We start from the raw sequence: 24,949 nt of genomic DNA on the forward strand, positions 1-24,949 counted from the left end.
TTGGTTAGTCCCTTTAAACGCGTGAAAGAGAAATACAAGGGTTTGATTGTTTGAAAATGCTTTTAGAGGAGTACTTTTCAGGACCCACTTGTCTTTTAACTAAAAATTAGTTTCAAAAATATTTTCACTAAATGTGCTTTCAGCTATTTTAAAAGCACTTCTAAATGAACTCGTAGTTTATGAGGTTATTACTTAGTGGAAGAATGAGCGGGAGAAACTTCACTACTAATTCACAACTAATCTGGGAATGTCGGGTAAGAAAGGCCCACTTTCCCTGCTGAAATTTTTTTCACTGCATTTCTTTCAACTTTTAATTCAGCACGGAAGCAGTCAATTAACACGAGAAAATTAAGTTAATCATACAAACAATTGTAATCCCAGAGAATAAGGAGAGTTGTGCCAAAGCAAGCAAAGCTCAATTTGTTAACCAACATACACCTAGTAAGCAGTGGAATAATTCTCACATGATTACAATGAAATGCAGATCATCTCAGCATGGGAAAACAATGGACAACAAATCGATAAAACAGATAGACTTTTACGCCGATTGCCAGTCTTTTCGGATATCAAAGGTGTAATTGATTTCCAAGTAGCACTTGTTGTCATCGTCAACAAACTGCACCACAAAAGCAAAAGGGAAAAATGTGAGATAGTGAGTGGAGTTCATGTCCAAGAGGGCTTTTTGCATAATCCTAATGTATTTCATTCTTGTTCATTCTTTCCGCATAAGGGTACGGTTTTCTGAATCTGCTTTGAAAGATCTGAGGTTATGGAAACATCAAGCGCCGGTTTAACTTACCTTGCTTCGAGCTGAATAAGATCCCCTAGCAAATATGCCAGATGGGGTTGTGTCCTCAGGCAACACATGTGTGTAAGGTTCTGACTGTGGACTAAATGTTCCAAGCATCTCTCTTGTGCTATCAACTGCGAAGAAAATAATCCATGAGAACAAAAACATCGAAACTCCTTAAGGCTTATCTATGCTGTTACATAATATGAATGTGTGTGTGTGTGTGTGAGAGAGAGAGAGAGTACCTTTCACAGCAGTTTTCCAGACTGTGTTTGTGTATTTGAGACCTGAAACAATGTTATTGCTGACCTGAATAGTGAATTCGAGGCTGTAACGGCTACCTTCTTTTAAAGTAAACCACAACCCTTTGGGATTTCCGTTCTCAGGAATCGGAAGAATTATATCAGATCTGCCAGGGGATTTAATTGCAAGGCTCATGATCTTAACATCTGGTTCTAGAGTTTCTGCACAAACACACAGAAACACAAAGTAATTCAATCAGAAAACATAAAGACCGCTACTGCTAGCCAAAATCAGTGTCATATTCATACAACGAAAACATTCGGAGAGAAATTAATCAAACATTACAAACATCTCTTTTACTGAACGTTGAAGATGCATCGATAAACAGATGAAGATAAAAAGAAAAAGCTTGCAAACAACTTATATACCTTCTAAAACATGAAGCGGATTTTAACTAACCTAATCAAAAGATTAGTTTAGACCAAAATTTACTCGCATTGCACTAATCAAGCGCACAATGTACGAATCAAGCCAGAAATATAAAAAAAAATTACTGTTTTTCGCAGCATAGAACATGTTTGACCTCTGATGTATACAAGAAAGATAGGATTCTAGTTGACGAAAAGTTCGTTTTCAGTTCCAAAATCTAAAAACTGAAATGGTTATCAAGCGGAGTCATAAAGTTATGAACTTTAGCTGTAAATTAAAAGGGAAAATTCAAAATTTAGTAATTTACACACTTTGATGCTCCATTATCCATTTGACAAAAAAAGGAACTCGAAAGTAAAAGAATTTGGCTAGTTATGAAGATTACCTCCAACAGAATTAACATCTACACTCCCAAGAAGCTGTTCCTTCCACCTCCTCAAGCTCTCATCGTCCTAAAACCCCAAAATTATCACCACAAACAAACAAACAACAACATTAGACAGAAACAAAACCACAACACCATATTCTTCAAACACAGACAAGAAAATTAATTAAAACACAAACCGCGTCCTTCTCAATTTGTTCTTTGAGAGTGCACTGAGGCCCCAACTCAATCTTCTTTACTTCGTCATCGTCGTCCTCGTCCTCGGTCTGATAGAGGGAACCCTCGCTGGGTTCTCTAACCAACCCTGTGGACGGTTGATCCACATTTGCCCCACCAGTTTTCGCCGTCTTGTTGGAGACCTCGGCGGTGTTTTCATCATCCAGCCCCATGTTTTTGGAACTCGAAACAACTCCAACGGCCAGAGACATCAACAGGCCATCAACCCCCAACAAAAAGATAATGGGTTACAGAGAATGTAGACCCAATGACCAAAGTATTATAAGTAGAAAGTGAAAAAAACAGAACAAAACAAACAAAAAAAACAAGACAAAACACCCACTTGGAAGAATCTCTGTGGGAAAACAACAATCAATGTGGGAGATAAAAACCCAATAAAATATGAAGGAATTTTAGTAAAACCCAGAAAAGTGACAGAAAATTAAGAAAAACCCAACAAGGATAAACCTTGCAGCAGGAAAAAAAAAGAAGGCGGAGGTGGGAGAGAAGGGGTTGTTGAGGAGGAGTGTTCAAGGAGAGAGGAATGGTCGTATGGTGATCCGAAATTTAGAGAGAGAGAAGGGTGGAGAAAGAGAGGAGAGAGAGGAGGGTGGAGAGATCGTGAGGGTCGCTTATTTCTTGCAGCACTAGCTTCCACGAAGACCAGGATTCGAGGAGGGCTTTTCAATTTTTGAAACACAGAAACAAAGACATCGGATGAGACAGGCTAAAGCCGAAGATAGGTGGACCAAAGATAGCAACTTTGACCCCTTCTTCTTATGCGATTTTTATCTTTCGTAGTTTCACACTTTCACCATGCGTTTTCGGACGTAACATGTACATAATCATATTAGTTAGAACAGATAACGTAATTACATTCGCTTAAGCACTTGACCTCGAGTCTTTTTTGCATTTAAATGGTCGCGGTGCAATGTTCACTCGCTCGCTATTACTTTTCAAAATTGTAACTTTCAGTTAAACGTGAAAATAAAAGAGATTGATCAAATAAATATCCTGATCAAATAACATATTCATAATGATTGATATGTGAGTCGAGACTAATAATGTGGCACTATATAGCCCCACAATGCTTTATAAAATTCATGGCCAGATCATTTTCCGTGCATGAGCAGCATGACAGTATTTTCAAATAATTTGGGAGGTTAGCCTCTGATGATGGATTTAAATTTCTTGGCAGGGGATTATTTGATTTTTTATAAAATTCATGGCCAGATCATTTTCCGTGCATGAGCAGCATGACAGTATTTTCAAATAATTTGGGACGTTAGCCTCTGATGATGGATTTAAATTTCTTGGCAGGGGATTATTTTTTATTTTTTATTTTTAAAAGGGGACACTGATATTATCCACCCCTTAGCATCTCCTTAACCACAAATTTGGCTTCCACACCAGCAGTGGGAGTGCCTCTCCTTAAACACAAATTTGGCTTTTAAACCAGCAACAGGTTTCGAACTACTAAAAAAAAATTTGAGGATCCAACGCGGAGGAATCTAAGCAATGATTGGATTATGATTGCACCTAATTATTGGAATCTGGTCAACCTTTATATTAGGCCATTTCTCAGAAAAACTTGAGGTAGGAAAATGCATTTCCGGTGATAAAAAGCTAATCACACGGTGGGACTCACGTAACACAGTACATAATTGATTGAGACTGCTGCTACAGTTGTATCCCCCCAATGGACGGTCCGTCGTGCTCAAGACTGGCTATAAATTGCCATAACAAAGGTGGCCGTCTGCTGACAAACAATAAAGCGTATGGTAGGTGTTCATAGAAGGAAATACAGCTCGGATGATTGTGAAATAAGCCAATGAACTCAAAGACTTTATGGGAAGACCGCGACGCGTTTGGAATATTTCGTGATTTCAAATTTGAATTCACAAAGCTGGTCATTCAAATTACCCGAGAGCAGAAGTTTCGTGAATTCCTTGATTATCCAAACTTTTGTGCCTAAATCTGGACAGTCCTTCAAAATTTGATGGCAGAAAATGCAACCATGCTCATTTTCTTTTTTCCTTTTTGGATGAACTGCACTTTATACAACGACTACAAAACTTTATCCCACTAAATGGTGTCAGCGGTAATTTACTCATAGTCCCCATAATTTACTCAGAAATTTACTTTCATCCTTGTGTAGTTCTTTCTTTTCATTTTTGTCCTCGTAGTTTTATTCTGTTAGCATAGTTTGTCGAATTCCTCAAATAAAGCAAAATTCTTCCAACTTGGGTTTGGGTAAATATATATAAGGAGTTTTAACGAAACACTCCCGGTACTGTTCACTTTTAATGAAAAATCACATTTTTACCTTTCGGTACTATTCACTACACCTTTATTTGTCATTTTTCATTAAAACTAAAGTTTTTTTGGACTTTTCATTAATTTTCCTATATATATATATGCACTACATAGTCTATATTGGATGGGAAAAAATCAACTCTAGTTAACAAATTGGACTAAAGTGAAAACAAAACAAAACTACACGAAATGGAGCAGAAATGCTATAGGAATAAAAGTGAAAATTCGAGTAAACTACAAGGACTACCAGTGCAATATCACAGTGGGTTGGAAATTCTGTTAAGTGCCCATAACGAATACCAACCTATCCATCCAAATATCATAGAAAAGAACATGGACTGATTCATTCTGCATACAAGGTCGAACAAAATAACATTTTATGTTGTGTTCAGTCATGTGTTCTATTTCAGAATGCCAGGGCCTGTAAAGCTAGCATACAAAAATCCTAGGTTGATCACAGGTTCGGCATTGCGGTGAATTAAACACATTTTGGACTTGAGATACAAAATATAGCGGTCACATTCTCAATGCATGTTGGGAGTGATCTCAAACCTGAAACAAAATCATCACTTACTAGTCACTTCCCCACTTTCTCAGAACACTCTCTTTAGCGGAGACAGTGCCGTAGGCTTCCTTCATCGAGATATTATGGCCATCTGGTGCTGTCTTCCTAAAGATTCTAGACGTTATTAAAGCAAACCCATTTCTAGTCCCTCGCAAGGCATATAGCAACGGATTGAAGATGACAGCAAGCATCAGTTCTCCCTTTGCTATTATGAGATACTGAAAATCAAGAATAGTCATATGAGAGAGAAATAGAGAGGCCTATATATTTATTCACCACACAATGGCATTGAGTTGAACCTAAAAATGGGACAAGAAAATTTCTTACCATCACAATGATACCCATCACAGCAAGACTTGCTTGTTGTGCTTCTTGCCAGAAATTGCCATCATTCGACCATCCAAACCATCTACCCCACCCAAACCATCCCCCACCACCAGCGCTACCTCCTCCACCCACCTCCTCTCTTCTCTTAATTTCTTTGTCCCATTTCTTGAATTCATCTTTCTTTCCACCAAGTGCACCTTCTAATGCTTTCCTAGCTTGGTCCTGGAACCGTACAATGGTTAAGTTAAATTCATACACAAAAGAGAAACCTGCATTTAAATTGGTGATAGGGACAACTATACTGATCATGACCATAACCCTTGATTAATCCTAAGAACATTATAGGCAAAATAAGCTTTTCTGCAAGCTGAGTAGAACAACCTTTTGTGTGCATCATTAACTCAAAGAAAAGAAGGACTCGGCGAATGATAAAAAGGAGAAAGAGAATATAACAATAAATCATATAATATTATGTATTCTACATGAAGGATCAAATGCCTAATTTTCATCTGTATTGGTTTTTGTAAAGCAAATCATCCACATATTTATAATTGTACGAAATAATGTTCTTGCTCACAACACTTGATTCTATATTACAATTCTCCAACAAATTGAATGCTCAAACTACCAAAGACTCGGTTTTTATTCAGAACTCAAATCAATGCATAAATTGCTCCTAAACTCACTAATCTCACTTCCCTCGGGCACTAAAAGAACGCGGCACATTCCGGATATAATTGACCGTTCAAATGGAACACTAACTGAGTATGCAGTTCCTCAAACCGCACAGGGCAAATGGCAAAGCAGAGACAGACACCACGAGAAGGAAAAAAACATAATCACTGAGTAACTAACATTAAGGAACGCATAATTGCCAAACAAAATACAAACCCAACTGAATCTGATTTCTCAATTTGTCCAAAGTTGTTCACAATTCACATTGTCAGCTATCAAAATTTTGAAAATTGGGTAATTTTATCGTCTCTTCTGACAAATTAGAAACATAGGTTCTTCATTTCCCAGTAAAAAAGATTCAAAACCATCCAATGAATGCAGTATAACATATCATAGAGGGATATTAGAAAACAAAAGGGGGAAATTGAATTGAAATTTGGTAACTTTGGGACCTGTTTGCGATTGTCTGAGAAAAGGCAAGAGAACCTGCCGCGGCACTTGAGCTTGAACAGCAGAGAATTCCAGTCCTGGGTTGCTTCATTTGGGCGGGAAATGACAGTCGGCAGTGGGCGAGTGGAGGAGGAGGACGACGACAACGACTGAAGGAGTAGGGTTTGCGCTTGGGATGGCGGGATTAGGTTAAGAACCAGCACCATCTTAGCATTTCGCACCAAGTTTTTCTCCTGTATTAAACGTTAGGAGAACCTGACATTGAAACGCTGCGTTTCATATTTTTTTTCTTTTTTTCTTTTTGTGTTGATTCTTTTTCCTCTTTGGGTACAAGGACTCATCATTTCTATCTTAATTGGTAGTATAATGTCGAAATTAATAGGCATACGTAGGTTAAGTCGGTTGGTTCGAGAATGTGTTTATTATATCGCACGCAAGTTAGAATCTATTTATGATACATTACATTAGGTAAAAATAAATATAAGGATATCGAAAATAATAGTGGAGTCTTTTCCTTGCTCATACAAAGTTACAAACTAAACAATAGAATAGTAAGCGTACATTATCAATTGATTTAACGGTTTTCAATCTTCATTTGAGTAAAGAGAGTATGTTCAACTCGTACGAGTACAAGAGAGAGATGTTTCTATGATATTGAATTGTGATTAACTGTTACTTATTGCGAGTGAATTGTACTCGTTGCAACAAAATATATTTGCAAATATCAAATCATTTGTTTAAAAACAAAAACAATAGAAGATTAAGTTATTTTGATTACTAAAGGGAGAATAAACAATTGTTTTTTCAATAAAAATTGAGTTCAAAATATAATGAATTAAAGTAGGGCTGGGCAAACGGGTCCAAGATCCGCGGGTAGGGGCGGGTAATGCGGGTACAGGGCGGGTACATAAATTGTAAATTCAAAATGGGGCGGGGCGGGTACAATTTTCAAATAAAGCGGGCCCCCGGTCCGAACCTTTTCCACCGTTCAATTATAGGGATTGAATCCCCACCGTTTATTTTTAACACAGCCACATTTCGAGTCCCCGACTCCTCTCGACCTCAATCTCCAGATCCAGATCCAGACCATAGTCCTCTCGAGTCCTCCACTCATTTCGAGTCCCCGACTCCTCTCGACCTCAATCTCGACCTTGACCTCGATCTCAACCTCGACCTCGACCTCGACCTTGACCTTGAATTCTTCGTTTTAGCAACCATTTACAACCTCCAGAATCCAGATCTCAACGCCTCTAGTCGTCGGGGGTCTGTCGGTCGCCACATTCCTTTCCTATTTCAGCCATGCCCGAGAAGGACGACGCTCATTCGAGAAGGAAAAGAACCTCAAGCTCTTCCTCGAAGTCAAATTGGACGAGCGCGCGGCCAAAAACACCATTGCCAACATCGCCAGCCTCATCGTCGTCATTCACGAGGTACTCAATCGTTGATTTTCTTCTTCTTTTGCTGCTTAATTTTTGGGGTTTTCAGATTTAAATGCATGCAATTCACAATCCCGCGGATGTATACTTTTAATTTACTTATTTTGTTGTTCTTGAATAATTCCAAGCCGTGCTTACTAATGGATCCAGTTTTCTGATTTGTCTCTGGCAGCTCTTCAACTGGGAGTCTGGTGGGATACTGAAAATTAAAGAGAGAGAGAGAAAGAAAAAAAAAAAAAAAAAGAGTACCCGTAGGAACCGGCCCATTTTATACGGGCCGGGTTAAGTCCGATTCTCATTTTCAAAATAGTAAAACCTGTCCCGCCCCGGCCCGTTGTATTTTCAAGCGGGTCCGGTCTGGTCCCTCCAATTTTGGGCCCGGCCCGGCCCGGCCCGTGCCCAGCCCTAAATTAAAGAGAAAATATCTGACCACTATAATAATTCACCCCTTATAAATGAATGTTAGTACAAATACTCATGAAAGCCATAAAACGTTCATAGGTCCACAACATTACAAACCTTTTTAGTCAACATAACACTTTGGGTTGGGCCGTAAATGAAAGCGCATTGCTATTTTACGTTCAAGTTGGATCGGTATCCATGTTGGGTCAACATTTTCTCGAATTCCCTTATTCAATTTCATGGGTTAGGACTTAGGAATTGTGTGGCACTGGCAAAGCACTACTACAAAATTAACTTAATCGTGTGGCATTGAAAAGTCCTTTATTCGATATGATTGCTCTTATTTTAATTTAACGCGTTTTCCATTTTATTGGGTAATTAAGGGCTGGTTTGGTATTGCTGTATTTTGAAAAAAAGTTGCTGTGAGAATAAGCGGATGTGCTGTGAGAATAAGTGGCTGTGAAATAAATCAGCAGAGTGTTTAGTAAACTTTTTTGTAAAAGTGCTTTTGAAAAAAAAAACAGTCTGATAGTGGGTCTTTTCATTAAAGAAGCACTGTAGCTCCGTGTGCTTTGAAAAAAAAACCAGTTTTCCAAAGCTGCAAATAGCAGTTTCAGCTTTTTCCTTTGATTTCAGCTTATTCTCACAGCAGCTTCCAAAATAAGCCATTTTTTTTTCAGTATACCAAACACCTAAAACCCTCACAGCTTTTTTTCATGGGTACTTTTTTTTTTAAGCATCTCACTCCCAAACCATCCCTAAGACTACTCTCTGACATAAAAAGCCTTTTTGTGACAACGCATTGTTGTCGCTTTTCTTATCTGACATAGCAACGAGTTCCTATCGTTTTTTACATAATATCCAACATGAATTTGTTTTTATTGTCATTTTTTGAACGCCAAGTAGGGGGCCTAAAAATCGGAAAACCGAATTGAACCGTGACAAAAAAAAAACCCGTAAAAAACCGTATTAATCATAAAAGTTAAAACCGGATAAAAAACCGAACCGAACCGTTTCAAACGGTTTCGATTCCGGTTTGGAAATATAAAAAATCGAAGGAACCGGATTGAACCGTTTTTAATATAAATTATTGTTTTATTATTATTTTTATATAAATAAGACATTTTCCAATAAGACCATGTGCATCAGCCCAATATTTTTCTTCACTTCTCTCCCCCTCCTTTGTTGTTTTATCACTTTTCTTCTCCCTACATTATTTTTCTCCATCTTGTTCCAATATATTATGCATTATGTACATTTTAGTTTTAGTTTGAGATCTACACTTTGGTTTTGATATGAGTTTTTCTATCTTTTGATTTATATTTATATGCACACTTTATATTTTCCGGTCACAAATCTTGTAGATCTAGTAGTGGAAACTCAAATTTACTTGAATTTGTGGTTGAAATATGTGTATGATATTAGAAGTAGAAAATTAGAAAAGATATATATATAATTTTGATTAGAACCGTAAAACGGCATGAACCGAATCGGAACCGTCATAAACCAAACCATATAATTTTAGTAATAAATTTAAACGAAACCGTACCAAACCGAACTATTAAAATTTTTCGATTTCAATTCTATTTTGAGAGTAAAATCGAATCGAACTGGACCATGCCCACTCCTAACATCAAGAATGAGTTGTTACGTAGTAGTGAAGCATATATCTCTCAGGCTCTCAAGCATGATTAAGACTTGAGACTTGCTGCTGTAGTACATTCCAAGTGATCCCACACGGAAAGAGAGGTATGTGGTGGGTAAAGATCTGAACATGGTCTGTCTGCTGATAGATAACTCCAACTACTTTCTCCACCTTCGGATCAAGCGACAACTTCCAACAGTGGTTGACCAAACCACACCAATCCCTATCAAACGGTCCATAGTCAAAACCATAAATCTTGTTTTCCTGACTAAATCTGTCCTTTTAGAGAGGATCTCTATGTGAAAATCTTCTTCGGATTTTTTTTATGAGGATTTCGGAAATCTTTTAATTTCATTCGTTTATCGTGTATCGTACGATTAGTTTTTGTCAGATACTGTTTATATTCAATTTAAATAAAAAAAATTACAATAATTTCTGACAGTATGATGGACAATGAATTGATATACGATCTTCGAGATCCTCAATCTTGTCCTTCTTCTTATCCACGATGCGAATGAGAGGTTTTTCAATGTGTCCGAAATGCGAAATACTATGTGCATGTCATTATATAAATAGAAAGATATTTGAAAAATAATTTTTTTCTCGATTTATTTTATAATGTATGGTATACCACGTTGGGTTTCAAACACATAAAAGTTTTTCCGATGAAGGAAAACATCCGCCGATTCTGGTTAGGGTATTGCACTAAGGGCTGGTTTGGTATTACTGTGCTTTGAAAAAAAGCTGCTGTGAGAATAAGTGGTTGTGCTGTGAGAATAAGCGGCTGTGAAATAAATCAACAGAGTGTTTGGTAAACTTTTTTGTAAAAGTGCTTTTGGAAAAAAAAGCAGTCTAATAGTGGGTATTTTCAGTAAAGAAGCACTGTAGCTCCGTGTGCTTTGAAAAAAAGCCAGTTTTCCAAAGCTGCAAATAGCAGCTTCAGCTTTTTCCTTTGATTTCAGCTTATTCTCACAGCAGCTTCCAAAATAAGCCTTTTTTTTTCAGTTTACCAAACACCTAAAACCATCACAACTTTTTTTCATGAGTGCTTTTTTTTTAAGTACCTCTCTCCCAAAGTAGGTCTAATTCAATCATCAACTTTGGTTTCTGTATCCATAGACAAGACAAGTTTTATTCTCTACGTCGTTATCTCTTTATCTTGAATTTGAAAAGTGAAAACAAAAGAGATGGAAAAAGAAAGAAAGTCAGCTTTTAACTTTATCAGATGACATATTTGCCCCAAATCTTTTACCCACAACAAGGGTACTTTATTATTTTCAAAAATTAAATTAGGAGAGAAAGAAGGAGATGAATTTTCATGTACAAGAAGAGAGATGCAATAGTGACAATGTCAAGACAATTTATGCATTGTCGTGGAAGAAAGTTTAAATATGTAATAAGATATGATTAATTTTGAATATCGTTATAATAATATATTGATATAAATAAGTAGTTTTTGTAAAAGTCTATAGGTGAAAAAGAATATTTTTTTTCTATTTATTTTACAGTAAGTTATTCTTGTAAGTTTATTTTTTACATTCATACGATGCATGATTAATTTTGAATACCGTTACAGTAGTTTTATAGTATAAGTTTTGTAAAGATGTAAAGGTGATAAAGATTTTTTTCTATTTATTCTAAAAAATTTGATTCTCGCACACTTATTTCTTGAATATACACACTCTTAATTATTTCTGACCTTTTGAGTTTATAAAGTAATAAAAAGAAAAATTAAACAAAATGTGCACAAAGAAAAAAATGCGCCTAAATATCATTTCCCCTTTCCAATAATTTCTATCTCAAAGAATGGGCAGTACCGACTTTTTGCCGACAAAACAAACACAAAGGGATATTTTCGTGATTGCAGAATTATAAGAGGGAGGTTGAGAGTAGAGAGAGACAGAGAGAGGAGGAGAGAGACAGGGAGAGGGAGGGCAGACATTGAAGAGCGTTTGATTTTCCGTTTATTCAGTTTACTATATGTAGCGCCATGGCGTCGGACCAAGAAATTGCGGAAGGTGTGGAGACTGTGCTCCGTCAATCAGGCCCTAACGACGTCGCCTCCGTAAACGGCGTCGTTCAGCAGCTCGAGGCCAAGCTAGGGTTGGACCTCTCCCACAAGGCCGGCTTCATTCGCGACCAGATCAACTTCCTCCTCCGCCCCTACGCCCAACCCCCAAAAGCCCATTTTGCCTTCCATTACAACCCCAACCCCCACAGCCACCACCCCCACAACCAGCACCCTCAATTCCTCCCCCAACAATTCCCTCCCCATTTTGCCCTCCAACCGCACCACCTCGCCACCGAACCCCACAGCTTCCACCCACCGCCACCGCCGCATCAGCAACTACGCCCTCAGCCTCAGCCTCAGTCGCAGCCGCAGCCTCTGCCTGTGAAGACCGAGGCTTTCCCCCAAAATGCTCCCACATCCGCCCCGGAAACCCCCAAAGAGAGGTTCGGATTTCATTTTAAAAAATTTTGAAATCAGAAAGTGTGGATTTTAGGGTTTTGCTTTCCTTTACATTTCAACGGTTGCATGTTTAAGAAAATCATTGGTGCCCATGTTCCTAGATGTTTAAGTTCGTATTTTTCGAAATTTCTACTTTTTTTCTTTTCCTGTTTGCTTCCACCAAATTTTGCTAATTTGCATATCTTAATTGCTATTTCTCACTAAACGTTTTCTCTTTCGGGTAAATTGAGACTAATGTGAAAATCGATTGCAACAAATGAGGGAACAAAAATATTGAAATTGGCCTTTAAACCCTTCTTAGTACCAGTTTGGTACTGCTGAAATTTTTTGAAAAAAAAAGCTCCCAGATTTTTTGTGTTTAGTAAACATTCAAAATCAGCTTTTTTTTTCCACAGTTTTGGACGAAAAAAACCAATAATTTAAAGCAGTTAGGGATGGTTTGGGAGTGAGGTGCTTAAAAAAAAAAAAAAAAGTACCCATGAAAAAAAAAAAGCTGTGACGGTTTTAGGTGTTTGGTAAACGGAAAAAAAATGACTTATTTTAGAAGATGCTCTGAGAATAAGTTGAAATCAAAGGAAAAAGCTGAAGCTGCTATTTGCAGTTTTGGAAAACTGGTTTTTTTTCAAAGCACACAGAGCTATACAATGCTCCTTTAATGAAATGAAAAAACCTACTATCAAACTGTTTTTTTTTTTCCGAAAGCACATTTACAAAAAAGTTGAAAGCATATTTACAAAAAAGTTTACCAAACACTGTGTTGATTTATTTCATTCTCACAGCACAACCGTTTATTCTCAGCAGCTTTTTTTTAAAGCACAACAATACCAAACCAGCTCGTATAATTGTGATCGGAAACATTTAACCTTTTTCGCTGACGAATTGTCTTTCGGATAAAGGTCAAAGACTCAAAATGCTGTTATTTGTCCCTTTGCCAAAAACGTGAAATACGAACTAGTAGGACCGTAGGGGGTCAATTAGTAAGAGTTTCACTCTAATTATATATAAATGTGAGCTTACATAACATAATCTTTGCTTTAAGACTCTCAATTATTGAAGAGCTAGCTTAACCGTGTGACTAATTAAACTAGTTCGGTTGGGCGTTAATATTGCATAAGTTTGGTGGTTTAGTGGGTTAAAGTTTCATCCTGTTAATAGGCTTTGGGAATTAACTATTTGGAAAAGCAGCATCATCCTTTTATTCACCTATAGCTCAAATATTATCTTGTTGTTTTGTAGTTGCAAGTAATCTATTGTTCTTCGTTTTATTTCATGCTGCAATGGATGAACTGACATGCTTTAGTTCCGAAATGTTACTGCAGTGCTCCGTCTTCTGGAACCAAGAGAAGAGGGGGGCCAGGGGGTCTTAACAAAGTCTGTGGTGTCTCACCTGAGCTTGAGGCTGTTGTTGGTGAACCGGCCTTGCCGAGGACTGAGGTTACTACTCCCAAATAAACCTGTATTGTCTTTTTATGCTAACTTATTATGTTCAATGACGTGCCTCAGATTTTGGTCGGTAAATCTTAAAGTAGGTTTGTGGGTGTGTATTAAGATTTGATTTTTGCTTATTTCAGATTGTGAAGCAGCTCTGGGCATACATAAGGAAAAACAACCTCCAAGATCCAACTAATAAGAGAAAGATAATTTGTGATGATGCCTTGCGTGTGGTATTCGAGACAGACTGTACTGACATGTTCAAAATGAATAAGCTGCTATCTAAACATATTATACCCCTTGAACCTAACAGTACGTAAACACTAAGTATTGGTACAGATACTGTTTTATGATGGCTAGATTAATTTTATATCCTTCTCCTCTGTATATGCAGAAGAGCCAAGTCAAGCTAAACGATTGAAGGTAGAGGCCAAGTCTACAACTGAGAGTACTCAACCTCAACCTCAACCTCAACCACAAGCGCAAGCGCAACCGGGGTCCCCCACTGTAGGAATATCTGAAGCACTAGCTAACTTTTTGGGCTTTGGAGGAAGGGAGATGCTCCTATCTGAGGCAAGAAGACTTCTTTGGGAGTATGTAAAGGTTAACCGTTTGGAGGTAAGTATCCAGGTGCTGAATTTTGTACATCCTCTCCCTCGTAGATCTAAGATGATTATTTTATTGGGTACATTGTATTTATCTCCATTATTCCATAAATGGGAGTAAGGCTAGCCGACATTCACCTCTTCCAGACCCTGCGTAAAGCGGGAGCCTTGTGCACTGGGTACGACTTTTTTTTTTATTCCATTATCAACCACCAGCTGTAATTGTCCTTACCTTTCTACTTGCTTAACTGCCGCCTTGCTCAGTTTGAACCTTTCTTCCCCATCACAGTGCATTTGGAAATAAGACTTACAATGGTGCTTTGCTTGTATTTCCATAGGATCCTTCAAATTCTACAGTGATATTATGTGACGCAAAGCTCCACAAACTTCTTGGCTGCGAAAGCATTTCTGCTTTGGGGATACACGAGATGTTAGATCGCTATCATTTATTCAAGCAATCATGATTTCTGGTAGTGTTGACTGGTTAGTATAAGCTCCATTTGTTTAATTCGTCTCATTTATTTCTTAATGAAATTGTGTGAATATAAACTGTCTAGCTTAGTTTACTGCCTATCAATGTCGATGTGTTTTCGACAATCAATGAAATGGTCTGTGTTTATTCTTTTGCAGGTGCATAGGACCTTTGCGACCTGTTCTCTTCTGATTCATAGAAAAGATAGGAAAGAACACTTCTTTATATCCGTTTTTTCTTCTTTTTCGTCTTCTCTTTTCGTGCATTGATGTGGTTAGGTGCTACGCCGTCTTACATGTCGTGGTTATGTGTATCTAGGAATGCTATATGCTGTTGGTTAATGGCAACAAGATTCTTAGATCATGCCATTGCCTAGGTTACTTCTTTTTAGTCGTCTTCTCCTAACCATAACCGTGACAGAATGATAAGAAGAAGCTCTGTACAGCGTGGAAGGACCCTTGTAGTTCCATAGATGGCAGTAAATGTTAGTTTTAACGGCAACTTGTGTATCTTCTTACCTCGCAGTAAATTCCTATTTTAACTTTGATTTATTTGCTTTCTGGCTTTCTTGATGGTAAATGAATTTTAGACGATTCAAATTGAATAATCTTTAAACATTTAAAGAATCAAGTTGAAAAAAGTTGGTTAAAACTCACAAATTTTGTGAAGAAAAATTGAACTTTGTAGTTTTAGAAAATATTTTGTGTGGGCGCTAAGAAAATATTGCAAGACTTTTGGATGTGATCCTATGAAATTATTTTTTATTGATTTTTGAAGCTGAAACATAGAAAAAAAATAATATAAACTAAGAGTGGGCCCCAAATATTTTTCCATGTGTCGAAAATTCTCTGAACGTCCTAAATAAATTTTTGGAAACATGTAGTGACAAGAATAACTCGAATTTTCTATTATAGTAAATCTAAAAATTTATCAAAATTGATTTGAAAACGTGAGTTATACAGTTTTTGTAAAAAAATTGAAATTTTTGGTTTCAAAATATATTTTGCGTGGGAGCTAAGGAAAATGTTGCGAGACGTTTAGATATGATCCTCATCCTACCATTTATTAGGTCCATAAACTATTTTTTAATGATTTTTAAAGTTGAAAACTAGAAAAAATAATATAACATAATGGTGGGGCCCTTGATATTTTTATGTGTCGAAAATCATCGTAATGTCCTAAATTAATATTAGGAAACATGTGGTGCGACGAGAATAATAAATCTTGTAAAAATTCTCAAAATTGATTTTGAAAACGTGGGTTATAACTCACAGTTTTTGTGAAAAAAATGAAATTTTTAGTTTTAAAAAATAATTTGCATGAGAGCTAAGAAAAATGTTGCAAGATCTTTGAATATTATTATGCAATTTATTAGATTCCAAAACTATCTTTTATTGATTTTTAAAGTTTAAAAATAGATAAAATAATATAAAGTAATAGTGAGCCCCAAATATATTTTTTTAGATATGTGTTGCATTGGTGCCCATCTTATCCATTATGCCAATCATGATTCCCATTATTTTCTGCAATGAATCATGAAATTAAGAAGTCATTATAACCTAACTTACCAATGCTTAAATACCAAAATACCCTTGGGTTTTGGGTTTGAGTATGATTGGGCTGGGCCTGTTACTCTCTCTTCATTGGGTCATTCAATCAATGGATCCAACCAATGCTTAAATACCAAAATACCCTTGACTTTCCAAGAAGGACACCAATTTCCCGCTCCGCCTTTGGTCTTTTCACTTTGGCATTCCTGGACTGAGTGAAAGACAAACACCGTGGAGCGAAATACAATCGATCGAGAGGCAGAGAGAGAGAGAGAGAGAGAGACCGCACCCAAAGACTCTCGTTTTGCTCTGATTGCTCTGACTGCCGGCGAAGGTCCAATGGCGGCAGATCTGGTGCTCGACACAGCCATCAGAGACTGGGTTCTGATCCCTCTCTCGGTGGTCATGGTTCTCATCGGCGTCCTCCGATACTTCGTCTCCAAGCTCATGCGCTCCAACCAAGTCCCCGATGCCAAAATCGTCAAGGAAGGGTATTACACTTGCTTACTATACTACATCTATACTACATGGATCTGTATGTGTGTAAGTGTATATATATGTGTATGTATTTGGGATATATCAATATGTCTGACTTTACGAAATTGCTTTTGGTTGCGAATTCAGGCAATTGATTATTAGGGCTCGGAATTTACGTGCTGCTGCTAATTTCATACCTCCAAAGTCGTTTCGTGCTCGCCGATTGTATTACAACAACGAGGTTTGCTAATAATTCTTCTTGTTTGCTAATTAGGCATTTTTAAAAAAAAAAAATTAAGAGCACTCAAATTGACATGCTTTTGTTCATCAAGAAGTCGTAAGCTGAAAAGGAATTTTATTTGTTGATGAGTTAGAGTTTAGCATTGGGCTTATGTAATCTGGATTGGAAATTGGAAGTTGACGGACAACGAGAATTCTTCGTCTCATTTTGTTGTCGAAAACTTACAGCATAGTTTATTGTAATGAGCAGATGAATATGAGAATTTTCATGGGATTTTCACATGGAAAGAAACCCATGAGTATGTCAATTAGAGCATTACACTTTAGAGGAAAACACTTCAAACCCAATACTTCAAAACTAAGCTAGCTGAATTTGTAATGGGAGAAGGGTAGCTTTCCGAAATCTCACAACTACGAATCAATTAGAGCTGGACATGTGGATAGATGAGTTTTTTTTTCCTTTCTCCAATTGAGCTCTTGAAGTGTTTTTGTATTAAATTTCAATGCTACCTAATTTACTAAAATTCCATTGCCTTCTGTGTGATTTGGTGTCAAAACTTCAATTTATATTAACTTTTCAAGGGTTCATTTACAGAAGATTCGCTGAAACTAGCTTGTAGTATGCTATTTCTTGTTGTCATTCTGTTGATACTTGTGTCAAACATGTTTCACCTGGCAGGAAAATGGGCTGTTAATTGTTCCTAAGGGTCAGGCACAGAATCCACAAGCGCAAATGTTCTCTGATCCCAACATGGCCATGGATATGATGAAGAAAAATCTGTCCATGATAATACCCCAGGTATTTCAAATTGCTTGAGATTGTACTGTAATTTGACTTCTTTTTGTCAGATATGGGAAGTATTTTTTTATGACTACCTTTCTGTGGGCCAGACTCTTACTTTTGCATGGGTCAATTTTTTCTTCTCTGGATTTGTTGCAGGTATGTTACAATTCCTCTGAAACCGATTTTTCGGTTATATGCTTGCATAAATTTATCATCGATCTTTTTCCTTTCCTTTATGCTCAGCCTGTATAATAGCTTGTCATTGAATATATAATAATCACTTTCAGCAATATATAACTTCATATCATAGGCTCAAGATATCATGTTATGATCAATGTTTCCTTGTCTTCTCCGCAGCCAAAATTCCCTTTCCTCTTACTCAAAGGTTCAGGTCTATGCTGCAGAATGGGATTGACTTGAGCACTGTTGATGTTAGCTACGTCAGTAGCCGCTCATGGTACTTGTTTATATTTTGATATATCTAGTTATGTAAAGTTCATTTTCCTCCCCTTGGTTTTTTTTTTTTTTTAACTGATTGTCTCTGATTATTCAAAATCATTCTCTCAGGTACTTTCTTAATCTGTTTGGATTAAGAGGTTTGTTCAGTCTCATTCTGGGAGAAGAAAATGGTCAGTTCCTCCTTGTATGATTATTACATCATGATATTTTTCATCCTCCGAGATGGATGTTTTTTCTCTTTTCACACATGCGGCACCGCAGCTATGAGATAGAGTTTGTATGGTCTAGGAGGTTGATAAACTATTAACTTTTGCTATGCAGCCATGGATGATACTCAAAAAATGATGCAAATGAGTGGCTTTGGCTTTGATCCATCAAAGGTATCAACTTAAGTAGTTTTTTGTACTCCTTAAGGTTTCAGAGTCGTTAATATTTGAAGATTTCAGATTCTATTATTTTTTTTCTTTAATATTTGTTTGACAAATCTATTTATGCACTGTTGGCCTGCTCATTTGATGATTGAAAAACGCTAGTATCCAACTAAGTTTCTTGAAAGTATCCGTCTTAGACCTTAGAGTCCATGCATTGCCATTGCTCTTTAAGTATCCGTCTTAGACCTTAGAGTCCATGCATTGCCATTTTTCCTTGTGGGACAAATATGTTGGGGCTTATATGCTCGTCCAGTCGACTTACTCACTTGACAATGGATGCCCTCTCCTTATTAAACTTTTCATAGAATGTGAAGCACCCATCAATTTGAATGGTCAAATTTGTAACAGAATGACTTATCTTTTATCTGTAGCTTTAATAGACTTGTGCTTTTGTAGTTTGATATACCTGTTTGTGAAGTTCTAACAATTGCTATTCTGGATATTCGTGTGCATCGTGTTCACATTTAAATATTTTGGATGAAAACATTTGGAAAGATGATTAATTAAATGCAAATCTGAATTAAAAGTATTGGAGCATTACCATATTATTTGTTAAATATATGGCTTTAACGTTTCTAGAAAGAAATTTGAAGGCTTTTGCTGTTCTTTTTGAATTGATCAGAGTTTGGGAGCTGAGAAGGACAGCCTCGATATAGTCCAGCATGACTGGGCCTTACCAAAATTTGAGCATCGCGCTGAAGCCGTATTGAGAAAACTTGCCAGATGAAGGCTGAGATTATGCAGTTGGCTGCTCGACTGAAGCATCGTTTCTGCTCAGTGCTCCACTCCTGGGTTTCGTCCACCCAGCAGTAAAGTCAGTTAGACCTATGAAAAAATCTAGGTAGTTTATAGCAGCTTAAGCTTAAATTTGTTCTGATCATTAAACAAGACACTCTTTTTCGCTGAACAAACACATTGCTGCTTGTAACTTGTAATTCGTTTTCTTTTTGTTCGAAAAGTAACTCTTGAAATGATTTTTTTTTTCTTTCAAATTTGCCGGAAAAAGAGAGTGCAAATAAGTGGGTGAAGGACAGAAGTGTTGGCCGTAATTTAATTAACATGATTAGCTTTGAATATGGTCTGCAACTTTATAGATGCAGTAGAAGAAATAACTAAGAATCTGTTGAAGCTGCAGCCTTCCCCCTCCTTCATTAGTGCCCGAAACTTCGGAAGATTTTGATTGACAAATAAATCTTGGTCGTTCGAAGAAGGCCCGCCATTTTCTGTGGTACACCAGCTGAGTCGACAAAGAGAAAATATGCAAGAAAAAGAGAGGGGCAGAGTGCCTACCGAAAGAGTGGAAAGAATTAAAGGGGAGAAAGAGATGTTTGCGTTGCCCAACTGTTGCAATTCCAATGCAAGGGATAGAAGTGAACACATGTATATGGGGCAACGATTACCAAAAGCTAATATATAGTTTCTGATTAAGCTTTGGATAGTTTGACAAATTAAAACTTTGTAGTTACGTTAAAACTCACCTTCCTTTCGTAGAGGACAATCTTATATGTAATCAACTAGTATCTCTACATCGTTCTTCACAAGTTTTATAGTGATGGTTCTTTTTTTTTTCTTTATAAACCAACCAGAATGATCCGGAATAATTTGGTGGATGTTTCCTTCCAATTTTACAATTTAAGCAAAATACATCGGATTTCAATTTTTACAATGATCAGAATATATCAAGTTCACACTTAAAGTTTGCATTTTCACGTAAAAAAATTATCTTTCAAGAGATATAAATAGAGTAAGGATGAAACGCAAGCATGCGAGAAACCTCGAGTGCATATTGCCATTTTCACCCCACAATTGATTGGGGTTAGCTTATAGAAACGAAAGATTAGTCTTTCTCGTAAAATCTTGCGTTATGATCTACTAGCTAATAAAGAAAGAAATTTGGACAGGCGTATGGGCAATGGGGGATGATCATTTCCTTACCACTTTTCCACTTCCAGAGTGGCAAAACTCAAGCTTACGTGTACACACCTACACTCAAAACGGAGTCACGGAATTGGTGACTGGACGTTGACTCGTGGGTCCCACTTATTATGGAAGCTTTTGACATCTTGAATGATTCAATCAATTCAGAACATGATGTGTAACAGTGCAACCACACATAACTTGTTAAACCCGCTTAATTTGTCACAGGATAAAACTTTAGTAGCGTTGTTTGATCAGTCGTTCCATTAAAACGGAACAACTAGAAAATAAGTGAAGTTAGAAAAGCGTTAACTATCTTGTACGGTTTGGGAGTAATTGGCATACCCCGATTAGTGAGGGAGAATTTTTAGCTCTATCGAACATACAGGAAATTAAAGTGGCATTATACCGATGTTAAGTCACGAACTAGTTCCTTCCCCTTTTTTTCTATATGTTGACGTTGATGTGACCATAAATAAAACAGGACTCCTTCTCTTGTGAGAGAGTTTGATCATTTAGCTGATCAGGCTCTTGTACAATGTTTTTTTAATGCTTTAGAGGAGAAGAACTTCTTAGCATAGACATATCTACAAGTCATATATTTATGAGTAATGCTACATTCATCATATTTTTCATATTATATTTATACCACATCTCTAATAGAGGTAAGGTTCTCCAATGCAAATAGGTATCACTTTTAATAAAAATATAATACAAATGTGATACGAAAAATATGGTACGAGTAATTTATTTATTTATATTTATTGGTTGGATCATTTGTAATACTAATTCGCACGGGGTCCACTTGGTGGGACACCACCCACCGCCCCGACTTTTAGCTTTTCCTCAACTAATTCACTTTGCAGTACAGATTTGTAATAGATAAATTTGGAAAAGATGATGTTCCCTTTCGAAATCCGAACAAATATTGGACAATTTTACCTTACATACTTAATAGAAATTAATAAAGAGACAACAAAGTTAAAGACTGAATGTTGCTAAATTAATTCAACCCACATCAGACTATCAACGTTGCAATACACATATTAAAAATTAATAACAAAATAAAAAGATCAAATATTAAATGCCGCTAAATCAAATCACATCAACGAAGTATCAATTTGACGAGTGAGATTGCACACAAGTCGAGTGCAATGCATCGTTGGTTTTTGTTACTTTGCGTCCAAAATCAAGAGTTAATCTGGAGAATCAAGCGTGTACGTATTACTATTATTTGTTGTTATAGAGATCCACAATAACATAGTAAATTTAATTTTTGGATCAAAATTCAATGACGAATGTGTCCTTTTCTTTGCGTATACTATGCATGGCACATGCATGATGAATCCAAGAGCGCAGAATAGTACGTGTGCAGTGGAGGGTATAATCAGAGCGACCACTGTATCCAGCAGGGCACATAGAGATTTTTCAGTGTGATCGATCCACGGGATAATATATCATGTGTTATTATATGAATGATGGGATATGTGTGCTAAAACACATGATGTAACACTTGTATTCCCGTCATAACTAAAATTTTTTCCTATAAGACGAGAAATTTTTAGTTGTGACATGAACCCTAATGGTACACCACACGTTTTTATGTAAATGGTGGAAATTTCTAATTTGTAAGTTATAAACCTTTTAACACACATATCACATCATTTATATAAGAACACGTGATGTACCATCTCGTGTAACGATCATATTGAAAAATCTCTCCCGTCGGACGGCTGCAAGTGGGGTCCCCAGTCACGAGCATTCGACCTGGAAAGCATCAAGACCATGGCCCGCGGGGGCCCACGCAGTCCCTCATCTTTAGAAAGGGCGGTTGCATTGCCTAAGCCAAGAGGAATGGGCTAAAAAGTAAAGGAAAAGCAAGCCACGGCAGCGCTTGATTTGTTTACGTGCTGGTCCCACAATGGCATGATCGTAAAAGGGGGTGATGTCGGGTCCCCACCCCCTCAGGCACCGGCCTTTTGATAGGTTGTTTTCTTTTGTTTGGCTCACGTCCATTGATGGACATGACCGTAGGACGAGAATTCTCTCCCAATTCTCTTAGCGCAGACTCGAGTATTAATTAATTATATTCATTTATTGTACATTATGCTGTCAAATTTTATTAAGAATCATTTAATATTTATATTTAATTTTAAATAAATAATTTTTAATCGCACGATATACGATGAATGATATAATTGATTAATCGTTCGAAATCCTACAAAAAAAAAAGATCTGAAACAGATCCTATTCCATGACGACATCAATCGAGTTGTTTTCTTTTGGTTTCAATTCAATCGACGGAGTGTTTAAGATGATGAGTTGAAACCTTAAAAATGGTAAACAATTTGACTAAAAATAGTAAAAGTTGCCTCCACCTTTTTAACTATTAAACAACAATGCCATCAAGTTTGTACCCTCTCTTTTTAATTGTCTACGAATCTTTTGATTTTGATTTTGATTTTTAAATAAATGGAATTATAGCTAGTGACATGCTTATTTTATTTCATGTTCAATGGCCCCATGTCATACTTATTCTGAATTTTGTTTTTGCTACACAAAATGCGATTGAACCGAGTAAGGGACGAATTCATTAACTTGATCAAAATAATTCATGTAGTAGACAATTATGACATATTCATTAGAAAATCGAAATTAAACCTCTCTTTAAAAACGTAGACACTATTTAAGTAACTTGTGGAGGTTTTTCATTTAGTATTTTGGGAACCAATCTAAAAATTCTTTTTTATAGATGTTGAAGAGCTTAAATAATGACTGATCTAACTCACGTAAGGATGGACAACGGTTATGGCGGACGGATAACCGCGGTTATTTACCCATAACCGTTTATGCTCATATCCCCATAACCGTTTACCCGTTGGGTAATTGCCTAAACGGTTATACACATACCCATAACCGTTTATAAATGGTTAACCATACCCATAATCGCATACCCATTTAACCGTAACCGTTTAATACCCGTTTACCCATTTACCCTTTTTAACCCATTTATCTTTTTTTTTACTATTACCTTTTTTTCATCCGTCTACATGTTTTTTAACAACTTGAAAATTAAAAAAAATTGTCATAATTTTCTTTTTTTTTGACAATTAAACACCGTTATAGTACTTCATCATACATTTCCGTATTTTAATTTTTTAAGTTCATATATCATTCCAATAATTGAAATAATAGTTTACGGATAATATTTTTAACTGTTACCAATGAAGGTAAATATAATATTTGCTAAGTATTATTGGGCTACAAAAATTGTTTAGAAGACATTTCTATCAAAGCATTTTTGTCAATTTCACGGTTACCGCAAGGAATTTAAATTAATTTGGCGAATTCCTTGATGATGAGAATCATCATTCCTGTAGCAGTGTTATTGAGAGAATGACCGATGAATTCCTTGCTAATTTATTGGGTGCTAAGTATTATTGGATCGAGAACATAGTTTGTGTTAGTTTTTCATATATAAAATAAATGGGTAAACGGTTACCCGTTTATAACTGCGGTTAATACCCATAACCGACCATTTAAATTTCGCGGGTAAACGGTTATACCCATAACCGTTTATTTATCTAAACGGTTACCCATAACTGTAACCGTTTAATTTAAATGGGCGGGTAACCGCGGTTACCCATAATCAATAGGTATTTGCCCATCCCTAAACTCACGTTTGTCATGTTTATCTTGTATTGTATTGACTAAACGGAGTTATCAAACATTTTACTATTTTGCATCCAAAAAAGGAAATAATTTTTTTTATCTAAACTTGGCTAAATTTAGTGATAGGTTAGGCCTACTAACACAAAAAATTAATGGGAAAAGAAACGAAGGCACAACACAAGAACATGAGTGCATGATGGTCAGCCACATACACACCCTACTGCACAAAACACAGAAAAAACCACTCAAAAGAAAGATATGATGCTGATATGAGACATGGCCTCCACCATTTCCCATTCCAATTCATTGTCTACAAAGCTAATATTTTATTTTCATTGCAATTTTCTTCCGGTGGGATTCTTCATGAATTATCTATTATTTCATATTTTAACGTTAATTTTGGTGTCAACATTATAAAATATTGTGCAAAAAACATGAACTTGCGTATAGTCCATGAATAGTCTTACTTTTAAAAAAGTCTCCTTAATATTTATTGGAAAAGTATTATATAAATATATAAAAATCAAACAAAAAGCATTTACAACTAGACAAGTTAATGTCC

The 24,949-nt window shown here is 36.5% G+C and overlaps 4 protein-coding genes across 4 annotated transcripts; 2 read left to right on the forward strand and 2 right to left on the reverse strand.

Annotated features, from left to right (window-relative positions):
* Positions 1 to 334: 334 nt before the first annotated feature.
* Positions 335 to 2,813, reverse strand: LOC103434437 (rho GDP-dissociation inhibitor 1). Its single transcript, XM_008372788.4, has 5 exons — positions 2,027 to 2,813; positions 1,848 to 1,914; positions 1,036 to 1,254; positions 800 to 924; positions 335 to 616 (listed from the first exon to the last, which is right to left on the reverse strand). The coding sequence occupies exons 1-5, from the start codon at positions 2,273 to 2,275 to the stop codon at positions 539 to 541; spliced, it is 738 nt and encodes a 245-aa protein (XP_008371010.2). The 5' UTR covers positions 2,276 to 2,813; the 3' UTR covers positions 335 to 538.
* Positions 2,814 to 4,698: 1,885 nt separating this feature from the next.
* LOC103419594 (uncharacterized) lies at positions 4,699 to 6,742 on the reverse strand. The gene is made up of 3 exons (XM_008357695.4): positions 6,399 to 6,742; positions 5,272 to 5,493; positions 4,699 to 5,162 (listed from the first exon to the last, which is right to left on the reverse strand). Exons 1-3 carry the CDS (start codon positions 6,600 to 6,602, stop codon positions 4,953 to 4,955), a joined length of 636 nt encoding a protein of 211 aa, XP_008355917.1. The 5' UTR covers positions 6,603 to 6,742; the 3' UTR covers positions 4,699 to 4,952.
* Positions 6,743 to 11,742: 5,000 nt separating this feature from the next.
* On the forward strand, positions 11,743 to 15,404 carry LOC103434436 (uncharacterized). Its single transcript, XM_008372787.4, has 6 exons — positions 11,743 to 12,333; positions 13,669 to 13,783; positions 13,921 to 14,092; positions 14,175 to 14,398; positions 14,724 to 14,868; positions 15,016 to 15,404. Exons 1-5 carry the CDS (start codon positions 11,870 to 11,872, stop codon positions 14,847 to 14,849), a joined length of 1,101 nt encoding a protein of 366 aa, XP_008371009.2. The 5' UTR covers positions 11,743 to 11,869; the 3' UTR covers positions 14,850 to 14,868; positions 15,016 to 15,404.
* Positions 15,405 to 16,563: 1,159 nt separating this feature from the next.
* On the forward strand, positions 16,564 to 19,772 carry LOC103408755 (uncharacterized). Its single transcript, XM_008347580.4, has 8 exons — positions 16,564 to 16,898; positions 17,032 to 17,125; positions 17,804 to 17,923; positions 18,016 to 18,064; positions 18,266 to 18,365; positions 18,476 to 18,537; positions 18,689 to 18,747; positions 19,421 to 19,772. The coding sequence occupies exons 1-8, from the start codon at positions 16,747 to 16,749 to the stop codon at positions 19,523 to 19,525; spliced, it is 741 nt and encodes a 246-aa protein (XP_008345802.2). The 5' UTR covers positions 16,564 to 16,746; the 3' UTR covers positions 19,526 to 19,772.
* The last annotated feature ends 5,177 nt before the right edge of the window (positions 19,773 to 24,949 follow it).

Source organism: Malus domestica, chromosome 05 (assembly GCF_042453785.1).
Source record: "Malus domestica chromosome 05, GDT2T_hap1".
Taxonomy (NCBI): Eukaryota; Viridiplantae; Streptophyta; class Magnoliopsida; order Rosales; family Rosaceae; genus Malus; species Malus domestica.

Coding starts and splice junctions, on each gene's coding strand:
- LOC103434437 (XM_008372788.4), bottom strand. CDS start 2,275: ATGTCTCTGGCCGTTGGAGTTGTTTCGAGTTCCAAAAACATGGGGCTG. Junction 1,255..1,847: donor AGATGTTAATTCTGTTGGAG/GTAATCTTCATA, acceptor GTGTTTGTGCAG/AAACTCTAGAACCAGATGTT. Junction 617..799: donor CTTATTCAGCTCGAAGCAAG/GTAAGTTAAACC, acceptor TTTGTGGTGCAG/TTTGTTGACGATGACAACAA.
- LOC103419594 (XM_008357695.4), bottom strand. CDS start 6,602: ATGGTGCTGGTTCTTAACCTAATCCCGCCATCCCAAGCGCAAACCCTA. Junction 5,494..6,398: donor TCTCAGACAATCGCAAACAG/GTCCCAAAGTTA, acceptor GTACGGTTCCAG/GACCAAGCTAGGAAAGCATT. Junction 5,163..5,271: donor TGATGGGTATCATTGTGATG/GTAAGAAATTTT, acceptor CTTGATTTTCAG/TATCTCATAATAGCAAAGGG.
- LOC103434436 (XM_008372787.4), top strand. CDS start 11,870: ATGGCGTCGGACCAAGAAATTGCGGAAGGTGTGGAGACTGTGCTCCGT. Junction 12,334..13,668: donor CCGGAAACCCCCAAAGAGAG/GTTCGGATTTCA, acceptor ATGTTACTGCAG/TGCTCCGTCTTCTGGAACCA. Junction 14,093..14,174: donor TATACCCCTTGAACCTAACA/GTACGTAAACAC, acceptor CTGTATATGCAG/AAGAGCCAAGTCAAGCTAAA.
- LOC103408755 (XM_008347580.4), top strand. CDS start 16,747: ATGGCGGCAGATCTGGTGCTCGACACAGCCATCAGAGACTGGGTTCTG. Junction 18,065..18,265: donor CTTCTCTGGATTTGTTGCAG/GTATGTTACAAT, acceptor TCTTCTCCGCAG/CCAAAATTCCCTTTCCTCTT. Junction 18,538..18,688: donor CATTCTGGGAGAAGAAAATG/GTCAGTTCCTCC, acceptor TTTGCTATGCAG/CCATGGATGATACTCAAAAA.